Genomic DNA, 15,467 nt, shown 5'->3' with positions numbered 1-15,467 from the left:
CATAGCGACTCCTTAAGGCTCTACTCAGTTCGACGTTTAAAGCCGATTAGCGAGTGCAGAAAAGAGGCTTTTTTCAAGAATACTCAGCATAAAAGCTGACTCACTGTTGATTACGCAGCTAAGGATGGCTTACGTGATGTTGGGCAATACAGCTAACCCTGTTTGAAGGTATTATGGTCTTCATAAAACTGCACAAGGCCCCCGAGATCACGACTAAGGCGATCATGTAAAACAAACGAGTTGGTGACAGTTCTACGGAAGCCACAAGTACTTTTAGGAACATTGATCGGCTTTATGAGCTAAGTCTAAAGATTCCGTTGGAGAAGGTACTCATAACGTTAATATAGTCAGAAGTTTATACTCGCCAGGGAGGGGACCCCGAATAGCGCATGTTATAATTTTTGCTGGACCTCTTGTATCTGCTTTAATAGCAAGCTGTTTTTTTATCAGAGCTCCTAAGTAGGGGCCTCCGATGCTCTCTGGCTAGCTTTCGTGTGTTCGCTTGCTCGGAAAACCAATGGCATTCTGCCGCTAAGGAACACCGGGACAGTATTAATCTTTACTTATATATGTAATATTAAATTAATTCTTAATTGTTTTATTATTTTTACCATTTTTTATCAAAAATTAAGCATCAAAGCACTCATCAGATTTAATCGTGAACGAAGTTGGTGTAATATGAAGAACGCTTTTAAATTATCGGGCATCAGCCAAGTAATTTATCTCCCATTTTATATATATATAAAAGATAATGATATGCATTTTCCTTATAAGCCACACGTTTGGGCACACACTATCAGTTATTTTAATAGAAATCGCTTAAACGGGACTCGCATGTAAGGGCCACTCGTTTACGGGAATGATTTTCCACGTCCGTTCTGATAAGTTTCTACAAAGTTACCTCGCATTTAAGGGATTTCATACAAACAATACTGGTCCAACTCGTCCCGTTGATAGGAATTCTACTGTGTAGTGATTACAAAAGACAAGTTACGTAATAAAAACATGAGATGAAAACAACGTTGTAAAGTGCAGAACATGCACCCCTCTGGGGCCTTTGGGCGAGGACTGTCTACTTCATCGCTAGAGGACGAATTAGCGAGCTATTCTTCTCGTAAATCGAGTCTGAGGTTGCAGGGCCGTAGAGCTTACCTTCAGTAAATGTTTGATTTCGTGGAATGCCCCTTTGGCGTTTCGATCCCTTGTAGCGCTTCGATCCCGTGTAAACAGACTCCATAACCATTGTCCACTTGGGTATTTACAATTGTGCTAGTGATAACATCAATGAAAGAAGGAGCTTTAATATACAATCTCTTTTCTCATGCACACTTCAAACTGATACAATGGCAAAGATGTCGCGGCTTAAACGGTGTGAGACTTTCAGGGCGCACTTCAGCGTTCTTTTTCCTTGCGCGGAATAACGCACTTCTTTGCTTGTGTCCCTTTTATAAAGTTCTGCAATCAAGATTATGCAGATCTGTTGCTGATGAGACGTTAAGGAACTCAATGTAATCCTAATCTGTGTTTTTTACGGTTCCGGTGTACCATTAATGTGAACCTGTAGACTGACATAAGCTGATAATCAAGGGATTCTTGAGTAAGGCATATGTAAGGTTGTAGTGCCAGGTCAATGCAGCCTCCGTCTAGTCGGGGATCGTTTGCAGATAGATTACTGCTCTATTTACAACCCCGCGACGTCCCGTTATTGTTTTGCATATAGGATAAGTGGCTCGCCGGCGAGCCTAAGAAGTGGGAGGGGGCGAGAGCGCAACAAAACTCGCCGACTGCGCAGAACAATGGCGCGACGTAGCGGGTGAGCGAGTGTGTGGCACCAGAAGCTATTGAAAGTCGACTGGATTCCTCACAGACCTGCATCTGTAGCATTATGTAGTGCGAACAATCCTCTTGTTTGCAAAAAAGATACATTCTTTTTCAAAAATATAAAATGAAACTTAATTGTGGAATCTTTTTGATCGAGTATCGTTTACACCCTTTAGATTTGTTGGTTCGGTATTCTTTGCCATGCTAACAGGGATCCTAATTTTTTCAAAATACCACAGCAACACGAGATAACAGGAACAATTTATAGTGCAGTGTTTTTCGGTAAAATGTAAATGAAACCAAAATGAGAAAAAAAAAAGGCGGCACTTATTTTCGGAATGCTTTTTCAGTCGCGTGGAGATTATATCTATGTGCTGAAAATATCTTCTGTTCACGTGACTCGCGCGGGAACTACTGGGAACTATACCTCATACCTTAATTTTACTCTTTTACTGTACTCAGAAGTTGAGATTTTAGCAGTACATTTCTTTTGCATTTTTCGCGTGTTGAATTAATTATTGTGAAAAATAGGAAAACTTCGAAAAGCCCACGAAGTTATTTTGCGCAAATCCGTTTGCGAGCGAAAATATCCACATTTGACAGGAACTGATTTTCGGACAGACCATTTGATATTTGACGAAAACAGATATTTTTCCACTGCTCGAAATTTTTTTTTTTTTTTTCGGCCAGTTGGCTTGCGATTCTTTTTTTAGGGCCTCGAAATAAAAAGAAAGATGTTTCCGATATTTACTAGTTCACATTTTTCAAGATAAGCCCAATTAGCTTGAGGCATAGTACTGGCAATTTAAAGGCCGACAAAGGTTTCGTCTCGGTGGTCATACAATGTGAAGCAAATCCAGCCTAGAATCGAATTCCCACGTATTGCGAGACGAGCGCCCCCAACCTCTAGACGTCTTGCACTCTGAACAGCGTGTAACAGCCCCTGTCATCACGTACCTTCAGACAAATGACAAAGAAAGATCTTTCACACAGCTTCCGTAAGTCTGACGTCCTTTCTCTCGCTCTGTATGGTTTTAAATCCTCTGTGTAGGTAGTCACCAGGTATTAGATTGTTAGGAAATAAAGTGGTTCGTGTAGAGTCGAGGCCTTAATGTGGGCTTGTGGCACGTGCGAGACTTTCCACCACGAGATTAGAAGGATGTGGGTCATGTACCTGCAACGTTGCGCTCAGCAGCGTACCTCATCTAATCACAAGTAATCGCATCTGGGACTGAACAAGCAGAAATATATGAACGATTTCCTGGTACGGCATGCGCGAAATACCGTTTCTCTTCCATCAAATCCCTAACGAAGTCGCCCTTTCTCTGTTACATTCGCCTTTAAAGGTACGCTCCTGTTCCGTGCCCTATCATAGCTTAACTTCCTCTATTTTCTCCTTGCCAATCGCTACTTTAGAAATGTAAGTAGATTTTATGAAAACATGTCACGCCCGACGTCATTGTATAGGGAAATGTTTACATATAGCAAATTCCTGATAAGTGACCTTTTTGGTGGAAACGGAAATTGCTGCTTGGTCACAATTTATCGGTTATTAGTGGAGGAGGTAAGACTGATACCGAAAAGATTGGACTGAATATTTTTTAGTTTTGTTCCGATAAAGATTTGAGCCGAAAGGAATGACGCTTTTAAACGACAGCTAGAAAATATATTCTAATGCGTACTACTGTGCAAGGATATTAATTATTTTCTTGCTTTTTTGAAACGAAAGAAAACGAGAGACTCATTCACCTATTTGCATATTTCATAATAATTTAGGGTTCCAACTGCCCATCTTGTTTTGTCCGTAGCTTTATTTTTATATCCGGAGTTTTTTACAGTTGCGTTCATAGGGGTTTGTCACTCTGGTTTAAAAACCTTACCATAAACTTCCAGTAAGGTGTTGGCGCAAAAATTATATCATTAGATTCGGTATTCTTAATCCTTCGATATGAGTCATATCAGCCAAGATGACTTGTGGTGAAATGCGATAACCCCTTTAGATTCGTATATGCAGATCCCATGCAAGCTTTCTATATGGTGGACGTTTCAGAATTCACTTCCAAAGCCAATTACCAAGCATTGTTTTTTTTTTCTCTGATGCAATAAAACAGGAACGCGTAGGGCTGCGAAGTCCCCCCCCCCCACCCCCACACACACCACCAACACCCCTCTTTACACCACAGATCCTACGATCTCAAAGACTACGAACTTTCGGTACGTGTTTGTCTCCTACCCCTCTCCCCCTGGAGTTTTACATCCACGTAGCTCAGTCTCAAGTGTTAGCACTTATCGTACGTGATGGCGCGGGTGTTGATGCTTACTCGGATGCCTGTGGTCGGGCTCCTTTGCATGCTTTACATACCGCGCGCTCTCCCTGGTCATCCCGAATCCCCAAATATAGCACTATACATAGGCAGCGAGTGGCATGCGTGTGTTGCATTTGGCATAAACTGAATGCAAAACGACCCCCTAAACACGACATGCCGACTAAAAGTGCGAATATCTTCACGAGCCCCTTGATCTCGGCGCTTTTAGCCTAGAGTGTATCATTCGAATGACAGTGTTGGGAACATTAATCACCGTACAAAAATGTCTCAGAGTATAATCGTGCCAACACAAAGACCACACATACTGTAGTTATAAGATTTAATAAAAGGGCCTTCCTTAGGAGTAAGTGATATGGGGGATAGAAGAAGGTGCCGGATATTAAATCTACTTCGTGCAGTCCTCAGGCATTTGGTGTACACACTAAAGCAGTCTATCAAATTCGAATAGATGCGAGCCTAGCGCATCTAGAGACAAGTAAGTGATAGTATTCTTAAAACAATAGGCAGGGACGATCCGCTGCCGTTCCCCTGTCTGCGTTTTCAAAAATGCCAGTACATAAGATGTCTAATGTGTTATGCGTGTTTTATTCCAAGGGGAAAGAGAGATGGGGTAATTAGCCATGGGCTAGGGAGGGGTAGGGTTGGACCTGGCATTAGAATAACAAGAATAAAAACTTGCAACTCCAAAAATACCGCGATTTCTTTCTTATTCAAAGAGACGAAAACACTGTTATTTAAACTGTCTTTAATGTCCGTTGATGTATGAAGATAGCGTTTTTGTGTGATTATAAATTATTTTCTTTGGACGAGCTTTAGCGCCACGCCAACCTTCCATTTCGCGCGATCCCTACTGTTGTTGGCATGGTAACGTAAATAGATTTATAACAAAGGTATACTACAGTGCTTGGTATAAAATATAATAAAGTTGGCTTTTCCATCATTTTGTATTTATATTGTAAAAGAATGTCTGGCGAAGGCATCGAGCAAATGCCGCGAATCAATGAAATATTTGACCAAATAATCCTATTAATGGCCATGTGAAATAATAATTTTTCCTTCCATTTAGTGTCTCGTAATTGAATAGACTTCTTAGCCTCATATTCTTGCATTTATTTGTTGTTGTATTTACGGTGTAAACGTTACCCAAGTCCAACATTACCCGTAACATCACCCGAAGTAAACACAATCACAAATAGTCTCAACCGTCAAACCCAGTTCTCTTTAGTTTCTTCCATCATAGAGCAGCCATATATCAAAGAGTTCCAGGCTCCGCGCATACTCAGCTCATCCCCAGTTGGTTGTTCATGAGTAAAGCGCCTTCAGATTGGCTCGATATAACCCAATCGTCTTGCTCTTGTATATTTAGCGCATCACTAATCGATTGGCTAAAATCCGAGAAGGTTGGATTTAGTGAACTGCAGCTAGACATTGGTTTCTGGACCTTCGGATCCTACAGGGAAAGAGTCCTTTACTTTCGATATTGATGCTGCCATGAACGGTCCAACCTTGTTGTAATACACAGACGCCCTTCCCCTAAAACAGAACACAAAGATTATCAGTTTATAACCTTTTCGAAAATTGTCAACATCGTCGCCATAATAATCTTATGGTCCAGTCAATGGCATGCGTAAATGTATGCATAACTTTGTATGTTGAGTTTCTCTTACTTTTGGTCCAGTCTCGTGATATGCGTGAGTCGTGACCGGCCCGCCTCGAGGGGTTCAATAAGATACCGCTGAGCCAGTAGCGTGGCCTGCACCCCTGGGGTCATGGGCGCGCTCGGGTGACTGATGGACGTGCACACTAGCGCGCATGCGCCATGAGCGAGGTTGGTCCTCCTTGCTCTAAAAAAAAAAATAACACATGTCATCCTAGCAACAAAAACAACAAGTGTAAGAAAGCATCTATTTCCATCGGCTGATTAGAAAAGGCTATTGCGAAATTTTCGATTGGATTTGATAAATGAAGTTTAACATTTTGTTTATAGATTTTATTTCGAGCCTTATTCGTATTATTTTTCTTCCGATATTGATTTTGATAATAACAAAGGTTTTAAAGCAAATCCATACATAGTAGTTACAGTCAGGGGTAGTCTTTGACGACCACTTATCACAAAGCTTAACATATATGAAAATAACCTCGTAATATGTTTTAACCTCTTGCTAAAATAGAGGTGTTCTTTGAATGTTAGCGTCCTTAGAAAGATGTTCCGTGATAATAGAGGTGTTCCTTTGATATAGGCGCCCCTCCCTATAGAAATATCATGTCAAAATAGAACTTCCCCTTATAAATGAGTATGTCCTTATGGAGGTATCTCTGGAGGATCTTAAGTCCTAACCTTAGCACGACGTGGATGCGTTTGGGTTGCAGGATCATGGATCGGGTTACGTAGTAGAAGACGTCCATATCTTCATCGATCTTCTCCAGGACGTCCCAAGCTTCCAGCTCCTCGTCCCACAGGTGCCTGTGGCGGTAGGTAATGAGCTCGTTAGAACAGTTTAAGCACTCACTAACAATACTCATTCATCGTCTTTGGCTTGTTCCAAGAATAGTTCCAAAAAGCTGCCGTTCTATCAAACAACCGGCTATCTATATTTCCTTTTCTTGGAATTCATCGTGTTTGGCTTGTTCCAAGAAAAGTTCTAACAAGTCGCCGTTCTATCAAACAACGAAGCTATCTTTATTGCCTTTTCTTGGAATTCATAGTCTTACCTCTCGTCCACAATACGCTTGAGCACGTCCTCAGGTGATGCGTCAATCTCGATAACACCTCGCCACAAACGCAAAGGACAGCCGTCACGGACCTTCTTGTAGGATACTTCAACAGAACTCTCGTGCCACGAGTGGTTAACCCATCCCTTGAACTTCTCTCGAGCTTCCTGGAAAAATACAGGAAATTTCATTCAGGGGGAATAGTTAACATACAACTGTTTCATATAGATTATAATCAGCATAAGCATTACTTATACACAAATAATTTGCAGACTAGAATAGTATTGTGAATTAACATTAGTCGTGGGTGATTACTCAAGTTTCGTTACGAGTCGAATGTTGTATTTTGAGAGATAAACTAAAGTTGTTGTGCATCATATAACTCCTCGACAGCTAGCGAAGATAGCGTAGTTTACAATACCTTTAAAATCCCGTTAATACAGGACTCGATGTACGTTCTGTAGTCGTCAAGTGGGTTGGATTTGCTTCGTCCTAGCTGCTCGAGCGTCACTGGTTCGCTCTGCTCTATGTACGAGAATCTACTTTTCATCATAGTATCTTCGGGCACCTAGATCAAGAGGAGACGCACTATCAGTTCCTCGTAAAATCGCGTTTCAGACAGAGTAACAAGCCTGTTTGCACGACTCCTTTCCTTAAGTTGACATGCAAGGAAACATGCCAATTGGCACGTTAACAAATCCGTCTAACGAGGCAACAAATTGTCAACCAACTCCTTGTATAGAGATCCAAGAAATCCTGTAACATTAAGCGTGGAGAGAAGCCCACACTACCTCTCAACTGGCAGCTCACAATACCTCATATGGAAGTCGAACTACCTGATATGGTACTTACCAGGAAAAGCTTGTCGACCTGGGCGATCATTTGGGTTAGGCACTCGTGTGCGGCCAGGTTGTCTGTCAGTTCTTTGGAGGCTTTTATCATGGGTGTTCTCTTCTGGCGCTTTGGAGCTGACGGGTCCTCCTTGGTCCCGCACAGATGGAAAAGCGACGGCGCGAAACATACGCCGAGGTTCTTCTCATTCATCTTAAGATGGAAAACACTTATTTAAATATAATAATGGCTCATTCTTACCTCGTAGGAATTCTCGAAATATGTATGGATATGTCTGAGAAGAGGTATTACAGCCGAGGCAGGTTGGTGAAAGTGTATCGATCGGGTATGTCATCGATCAATGTCTTGTTTGCTTTTTAGTTTTATACTCTTATACTGCGGACTTCGTATTAAGTGCAAAACCCATTCAAGATCAATAGAGCCGGTGTATTGGAAGGGAAAACTTTTCCATGGTTACATTCCAGGAAAAGCCTGTCGGGTTAGGATGGAGAAGTGCGTCATCGAGTCCATCAGTTCATAGAAGAGAGTGTCTGTGCATACAACATGGGTTGGAAACTTCAAGTCGTCAGTTCCGATAAGTGAGTGATTAGGGTATGTACCTGATTGACTGCTGAGTTCTCTGCCACCTCGTTGAGGAAAAGAAGCAAAGTCTGAAGAGCTTCTCTATTCTCGTCTGGCATGAGTAAGATGGCCGCCTGCATTGCCTCGACTCTTAGCTCTGCGGGGATATCTGAAATACAAATAGCAGAAGCCGAGAATGTGAGTAAGTAAGCTTTTGGAAATTGGTATGACTGAAGAAGCGTTCTGTGACGAGAACAATGAATTAGTGAACCCCGTGAATCGTAGTCAAAATTCACTGCGGAAACCAGCTTTCCTGTACAGTACTTACATGTATGTATTGTGATAAATGTCTCTGCTAGTTTGGATGTCAGGATGGGATCGGGTAGATCTCTGAAGTATTGCTTGAGCATATCGGCAAGATCGTACGGCGACATTCCCTCGAAGTCTGTGTGCTCTAGCAACACAAAGGAACAAATCATGTCAGCCGATATAGAAACAATTGAAGACCAAAATAGAATAGACTGATTCCCTGCTTTCCCTTATACATAGATAGATACAGATAGGCGGGCAATACATCATGGGAAGGGTGGATTTTTGTCCTTCCCATGTGCCTCTGTGCAGCTGTATTCTTTCCCGAAGGGTTACTATAACTACGTGTATGACTAGTGTTTGAATAGAGCCTCCTTACCTGGGTTATCTTCCATCATATCTTTTAAATTATTAATTCTCTGTTTGCCACCTGACTTTCTGAAAATGCCTACGGACTCGACGCCTACAAGAAAAGATCAATAGGGTTACAAAATACATTCATGAAATATAGATGTAATAGCAGGGCCGTAGCAGGTGGTGGGGCACTGGGGGCACATGCCCCCAAATGTTCAAAATTATAAGGAAATGACCAGTAGGGGCGTGGCTGTTCCCCCTGCAACTTTCTTGATGTTTCTCTACTGTGCCCCCCCCCAATAATTCGAGACCTGCTACGGCTCTGAATAGTAACCCGTAAAATAGCAGATGACCGGGTTTTATCACGCAGTATATCTGACATTTTGTCATCCTAGCGACCAGGAACCAGGCATGAGATAGCATCTTTTCCCATCGGCTGATTTGGTGCAGCTATTGTGTTCAATTGAATTGTCATAAGCAGAACTCTTGTGCATTGTGGCTTTTGTTAGCAGGGATACGTATACTCCGTTGGAATGGACACGTTTGTTGCCATGGGAACGTATACATTGGTTGCCATGGATACCTATACGTTTTTTTTTGAAGGTTACGTACACGTTCGTTGGAGGTAGTTGATAGCGCATAGTATGGGTCGTGGGAGTGGCTGTCCCGAACGCTGTAGAACCACAGACATCGGTACACCAAACACTTTCTTATCTGAGGGGACAAAAAAAGAGGTAATTGTCAGTTATACAATGCGACACTAAAACCGGTTTTTCAATGGCGAAGGAAACCGAGAAGAAGGCTGATAGCAAATCTTGCTCCCGAGGTGCCAGCAAAGAATATTGACTGTGTAGACTTTCTGGAAATGACGAAATTATTGTAGACAGATAATAATTTACCTCGATAGTCAGGTGTCTTGAATTTCTTGAGAAATCTCGGAAACGACCTGTTATGAAAATATAGGAAGCATTACAGAAACGCTTAAATTCGAACGAAGCTTAGATGCGCAGGAGGTTAATCTACTTGGCTAAGGCTAAGGCCGTACTTGTGCGTTTCTAGTACTTCTTTCAACGACCAAATTAGTTAGTAGAACCCCGTTAACTCGAGCCGGCTAGGGAAACTAAGAACAGCGTAATTGTTTAGCGGTAGTTCAGGTTGTCCGAGTAGAAATAACTGAAAACTATTCCCTTAACTTGAAGGTTCGAGATAGCGAGGCTCTACTTGAACGAGGACTCGTGTCAATTTACATTAACTCTTGGCATACAAATTTTTTTATTTTATTCATTTTTTTTTTCAAAAGGCTTAAGACACGACTAAATGCCTGGCACTGCTTCAAACACTTTCCAAAGAGTCCGAAAACACCCCTGTCATACTTGATGTTTACCAATTCTTCTAGAAACTCTTATGTTATGATAATCCTCTAATCTCTGGAAATCGCTGGCCGCGCGCCATTTTTGATAATAGGAGAAAGGTACCCTCGGTAACCTCTTGCTCAAGTTGATCAGTGCAATTCAAGTAACGTATTGCCGCTTACGTGACGGGTACTAGTGTGGATAACCTTGGCGCGTTCACGTGCGGTTGAAGTGTTGTTTGCTTAACGCCAAGCGAGACTTATTATCACTCATAAGAGCAAGAGCAGTCAAATACCCGATACCCAAGGGTGGATGTGGTGCCTTATTGTGGTGTGTTTTTGCCCAAAAGACAGTTTCTTGTGTTTTGTGTGGATGTGTAAGCTTTTGCTTTATGTGAATCAGGCCCGTACCCGGGGGGAGGGGGGGGGGGGTGCAAGGGGTGCGAACAGACCCCCTCCCCCAACAACCGCCGAAAGTCCACTTTTGGTTCTCAATAGACGTGCTATTTGTAGACAAAACTATGAATTAGGTCCTTTTTTTTTCGGATTTCGCACCCCCCCTCCCCAAGAAAAATCCTTGGTACGGGCCTGTGAAGCGTCTTATATTTGGAGAGCGTGTTTTTTACTAGTTCTTACTAGTTATATGCCGGTTGTAGTGAGGCCTTGTAGTGTTTCTTACCAGTTCCACATGCCCCTGTGCGAGTGGGTGTGTCGTTCCATCAGCGCAGTCAACTTCAACAAGGAGTATTTCCGTAGTACGGCTAGTTGGCCAACGGAGAGGTTACATATCTTTGTAGATCTACACAAACCAGCAGTATTAGTCTTAACATGTCTAAATGAAACTAAGTAAATTTGGGGTTAACTGATTAGAAAAAGGTGTTCCGGTAGCAGTTGTCGAGGGTGTGGCTGTTATCGAGGAAAAGCTGGGGGTGTGAAACTTATTGTATGCGAATTATGCAAATGCGATAAAAGATATCGCAAACGCTTTCCCAAAACAGCCGATGGAAATGGATGCTTTTTCACACTTGGTACTTTGATAGGATGACAAAATGGCGGCTGACTGAGGCTGTTTAAGCCCCGTGCAAACAGTGTCAACACCAGCTAGCGTTGCCGGCACCGCTATGATTGTTTGACCACAAAACAAAGGAAATGCTGGCAAACTGCTTCTAAGCACCAAAAAACACGTTCAAACAGCACCAACACCAGCAAGCATTGCTGGCTTTGTTCGGCGCGGCTGACCACAAGACAAAGGACATGCTGGCAAACTGCACTTCGCAACACCTACCAACATGGTGCTCAAACTGGGCCAGTGTCTCACCAACAATACTGGCGTAGTTTGTAGGGGTCTTTAGAGTGGTTTATTTTGAAACTGCCAGAATACTTACTGGACGGGCTTGAAAGGTCTCACTGACTTCTCGAAGCTATGCCACCTCGTTTTTAGTCTTCTAGTCCTGGGTTGTGGGGAGAGATCTCCCCTGACACGTGGAGAAGTCTTCAAGTCAACAAGCTCCCCAGGGACGTCCTCGTCCTCAAACCTGTCGACGTCCGATAACTCGTCACCCGAGGATGCTCCGCTATACGATTCAAGTCCCAGATCACTGTTCGCTAGATTCGACTTTTGACTGCTGCTATACTCCTGCTCTATGTCCTTGATTTGTGATATCGAAGGCGTACTGAGCGAAAGCCCTGTGGCTATATTGTCGTACATACTCGATCGTCCTTCTTCTCTTATTGATAAGTCCAAAGGAGATAAGGTGTCCGGGCCATTGTCCACCGCCTGCAGCGACAATTGTCGGACAGTAGAGTTTATACCTCGATCACTGATCACGCTCTTTGAAGAGCCCGAGTTCAATATGGATCTATTAGAGTTGTTATTGGAAGAAGAGTTCGTAGATGTCTCACTATTGCTCATGTTGGACGAGCGACGCTTTCTTCGCGCCCATTTTCTGTTTTTGTTCTGGAGCTTCCATCTTGAGCTAAGTGTTATCAAGTCTTCTTCATCCGAGTCGTAGCCTTCGCTATGCTGAGGGGAAGAAGAAATATGGTTAGGATATGGCATTGATGGTAGCTTTTAGAGCGAGGACGGGCTTGTCGTAGCCTTGGCTATGCTGCGGGGAAGGGAAATGTGCTAGGATAAGAATTAAGCGTAATTTATGCGTGCAACCTTCAATGTAAAAAAATGTCTTACCCACTTTTCGGTAATATCAAGCTAAAAATACTAAAATGGTTGCTTACTTTTATATGAAGATTCATCTTAGAACATCGATTAAGAGTTTGAAGTCGCCTGAAATGAAAAACATTGAATGTATATGTTTATCACACTTGCTTATAAAAACACTACAGAAATACTGAAAAATAATTTCAGCACCCAAAACTACATTGATTCTGTGCGGTCTAAAATGCATGTTATGCAAAATTTCGTTATGTAAACAGTGCAAGTAGTTAATTACAGTGCGTTCGTGTGTTTGACAGGGCTGTCTGTTCACGAGGCGTTGAATGGGATGTGCACATTTCCTCAATGGGCATCACGTGATGACAGGTAAGATGTCAATCAAATCTTCATGCTATAAAAACAACCTCCAGGGTTCACCTAAAATTATCTACGTATAGTAAGTACATACAGATTCTTAGATCTTTTCTGTACTAAAGGACAAGGGGTGGTTATTTTCTTGGACACGTTTCTCGTACCTGTACAGCGACGGAATGGAGTCCTCGTCCAAGAAGTCGTGCTCCTTGATAACAGCACCTGTGTCAATGGGAAACCCTCCATCTGTAAAAAAAAAAACATAAAAAAAAAACATTACAGGAATAATTTGCGGTCAGTAATAATAAATGCTCTAGAAAGTCAAATTACTACCCGGCTCTAAAGATTTTTATTTCTCCTGAATTGTTTGGATCTTTAGCTCCTGGTCGTACAACAATTGTCCTTTAGATTTTGCTACGCCATCAGACAACAGTAGGGCGTGATTAGATGAGTATTCAAAATGCTACAAGTAATACAATTACAGCTTAGAATAATTTTTACCCTGAAGATTAGACTTGTCTATGCTGTGAGTTTTCGGAAAGATAAAATTCGACTGAGTTATGACTGTGTCGCGACATGAGTTTCTGTTTGCGATGTTTTACCGTTGTTTGGCCAACGACTTCGGACGCTTTCGACTGGTGCGTACATCAGTCGTGTCATCTAAGTTGTGTCGATGCCTTACAAACGCCCAAAACCAATACCCCCTATTAATAACGCTCCAAAGGCGATTGGCGTATTGACCGTGACCGGATATTGAGAAAAGGAAGAGTGGGAGAGCGTTAGACTCGGTACCAGCGCAGCGAAACTCTTAGTAACTCCCCTGCTAGCATAGATTTCTCGCGCACGCCAACCAGTAGAAAAGTGAAAGGGGAGGAGAGGGTGAAAGCTGTACTAGCAGGGTTCCCTTGGCGACCACACCAGGGGGTAGTGATAATTACGCATGATCAAGTGAGAGTGTTTGGGGTGGTGCTCGGCCAATTACCTTCGTAGAGCTGAGCGTACTGCGGGAAGCCTGCGGCTCGGAGCCAGTAGCACGCCTCAAGTGCCTCGAGTTCTGTTGATTAACCCAAGTCAAATCAAAACATTAGGTATGAATTATTGATGAAAAGGCTTTTAGGCAGTGGGGGTCTTATTGAATAAATAACGACGGAAACGTATTAAAAATATGATGCCAATTTTTTTGGGCAATTTATGTATTTTTAAAGGTTGAATTATACTTTATCTACACCCTTATATGTATTCTTCCCATTCTTTTTAGGGATCACGTGCCCTCCTTATCCTGGGACTTAAAATCGAAGTTTTTGTTAAAAAAAAAATAGGAAGAAATAGGAAATTATTATAATCAAATAAACCACTTTGATAAGTTTTTAAATTGCTGTTTTTCCGCAGTCCAATAAATCACAATAAATCAATAAGACACGCCATAACATACTCTATGGCTTCAATTTTCTTGGTTTTATTTTTCTCGTTGTGTGTTTTCGCGGATGGCGGGCTGATAACCAGTGCCCCTCTGGCCCTTCTGAGTGTCAAGGTCTATTTACTCTACCACCACCATTGAAAACGGCCCACAACGCTGCCATTTTGTCAACAGAAAGAATCCATTCGCATCCCTATACTTATATTTCCTAGGCATTATTTACGGCAGAATTTCTTTCTTCCTAGAATAAAGCTTTGGTTTTAGACGTTTATTTTTTAATTACAAAGTCAAAATGTGATGGTAATTAAAACAAAAAATCAATAACGGTGTGGCTATAGGAGTATCTAAGAGGACAGATTGGTATTTTATTACCCTTCCAAGAATAAATTTTTGCTTTTAGACGTCTATTTTGGAATTTAAAAGTTACAAAATGCTATGGTAATTAAAGGGAAACAAAAATAAAGGAGGGTATCTTTGAGGCATTCCGTTACACTCCGTTACAAGGGTTATTTACTCTCCGTTCAATTACTAAGTATTGGCGATATTAGGTTTAATTGAAAGAAAAGATCACAAGACATCAAAGACTGCGGGGCAGCGGAGCTGGAGAAAGAGCGCGCGCAGGAGACACCGTGCTGGCTATCGCTTCCCATTCGGACCTTTTAATCAGACATTTACATTAAACGTCACGAAAACAACTTCTCGCTAACAGTTTATTGCGATTAACTCAAATACTCGCTCACGGGACCGTTCAGGGTTTATCCCATAGACGTGGGTCTCAGGGGTTTTCACTCATGCTTGTTGAGAGGATCGATTTCCGACTGATGACTGCATTCACTGATAACACAACGCTGGGTGAACAATAATAAACCTTTTGATGGTCTGCGATGCAAAGACCCCTGGCCTTAATCCCTCAGTTCTCGCATGAACTGTTCAATGGTAAAGGATTAGGGCAAGGTACTATCGATAGAGCATAGTAGCATCCCTATTTGGCCCTATGATAATACGCGATAAATGATAATGAGTTGGTGGGAGAAGTCAAACACTGCGCCGAGGTTACCACAGAGTTGGAATACAAGCGAGGAAGTTTACTCTAACGGAGTAAACACGAAGACTTGGTGACTCCAATGAATGAACATAAGGAGCCGGTCGCAGGGTCGGGCAATGGCGTTCTATATTGGGCTCGATTTTCACACTTGATTAAAGTTACACCAAGGACAATAAATAATATCTATCTAAACA

At 42.2% G+C, this 15,467-nt stretch overlaps 2 protein-coding genes and 1 long non-coding RNA gene across 9 annotated transcripts in view; 1 reads left to right on the top strand and 2 right to left on the bottom strand.

The window, feature by feature from the left end:
- The window catches only part of LOC5521959 (rho GTPase-activating protein 6), a 16,991-nt gene extending 14,765 nt beyond the window's left edge, over positions 1–2,226 (bottom strand). Inside the window, exon 1 of the mRNA XM_032367356.2 lies at positions 1,153–2,226. Coding sequence (XP_032223247.1) covers positions 1,153–1,243 — 91 coding nt within the window. The 5' untranslated portion in view covers positions 1,244–2,226. The remainder of the gene's footprint in view (positions 1–1,152) is intronic.
- LOC116604650 overlaps positions 1–15,467 on the top strand; it is a 22,581-nt gene extending 7,114 nt beyond the window's left edge. The window contains exons 3-5 of the long non-coding RNA XR_007314066.1: positions 6,519–6,620; positions 12,760–12,826; positions 14,070–15,467. This is a non-coding gene — a long non-coding RNA (uncharacterized LOC116604650). The remainder of the gene's footprint in view (positions 1–6,518; positions 6,621–12,759; positions 12,827–14,069) is intronic.
- The window catches only part of LOC5521960 (stAR-related lipid transfer protein 13), a 33,281-nt gene continuing 22,690 nt past the window's right edge, over positions 4,877–15,467 (bottom strand). For all 7 annotated transcript variants that reach the window (XM_032367350.2, XM_032367348.2, XM_032367355.2 and 4 more), the window contains 16 exons: positions 13,794–13,865; positions 12,976–13,057; positions 12,523–12,571; positions 11,673–12,310; positions 10,967–11,086; positions 9,836–9,882; positions 9,549–9,650; positions 8,962–9,045; positions 8,602–8,727; positions 8,312–8,442; positions 7,713–7,904; positions 7,282–7,428; positions 6,861–7,027; positions 6,487–6,612; positions 5,816–5,992; positions 4,877–5,681 (listed from right to left, as the gene is read on the bottom strand). In XM_032367350.2, the coding sequence (XP_032223241.2) occupies positions 5,570–5,681; positions 5,816–5,992; positions 6,487–6,612; positions 6,861–7,027; positions 7,282–7,428; positions 7,713–7,904; positions 8,312–8,442; positions 8,602–8,727; positions 8,962–9,045; positions 9,549–9,650; positions 9,836–9,882; positions 10,967–11,086; positions 11,673–12,310; positions 12,523–12,571; positions 12,976–13,057; positions 13,794–13,865 (2,372 nt within the window). In that variant the 3' untranslated portion in view covers positions 4,877–5,569. The remainder of the gene's footprint in view (positions 5,682–5,815; positions 5,993–6,486; positions 6,613–6,860; positions 7,028–7,281; positions 7,429–7,712; positions 7,905–8,311; positions 8,443–8,601; positions 8,728–8,961; positions 9,046–9,548; positions 9,651–9,835; positions 9,883–10,966; positions 11,087–11,672; positions 12,311–12,522; positions 12,572–12,975; positions 13,058–13,793; positions 13,866–15,467) is intronic.

Source organism: Nematostella vectensis, chromosome 10, assembly GCF_932526225.1.
Source record: "Nematostella vectensis chromosome 10, jaNemVect1.1, whole genome shotgun sequence".
Taxonomy (NCBI): Eukaryota; Metazoa; Cnidaria; class Anthozoa; order Actiniaria; family Edwardsiidae; genus Nematostella; species Nematostella vectensis.
This window is presented reverse-complemented; position numbering and strand designations above follow the sequence as displayed.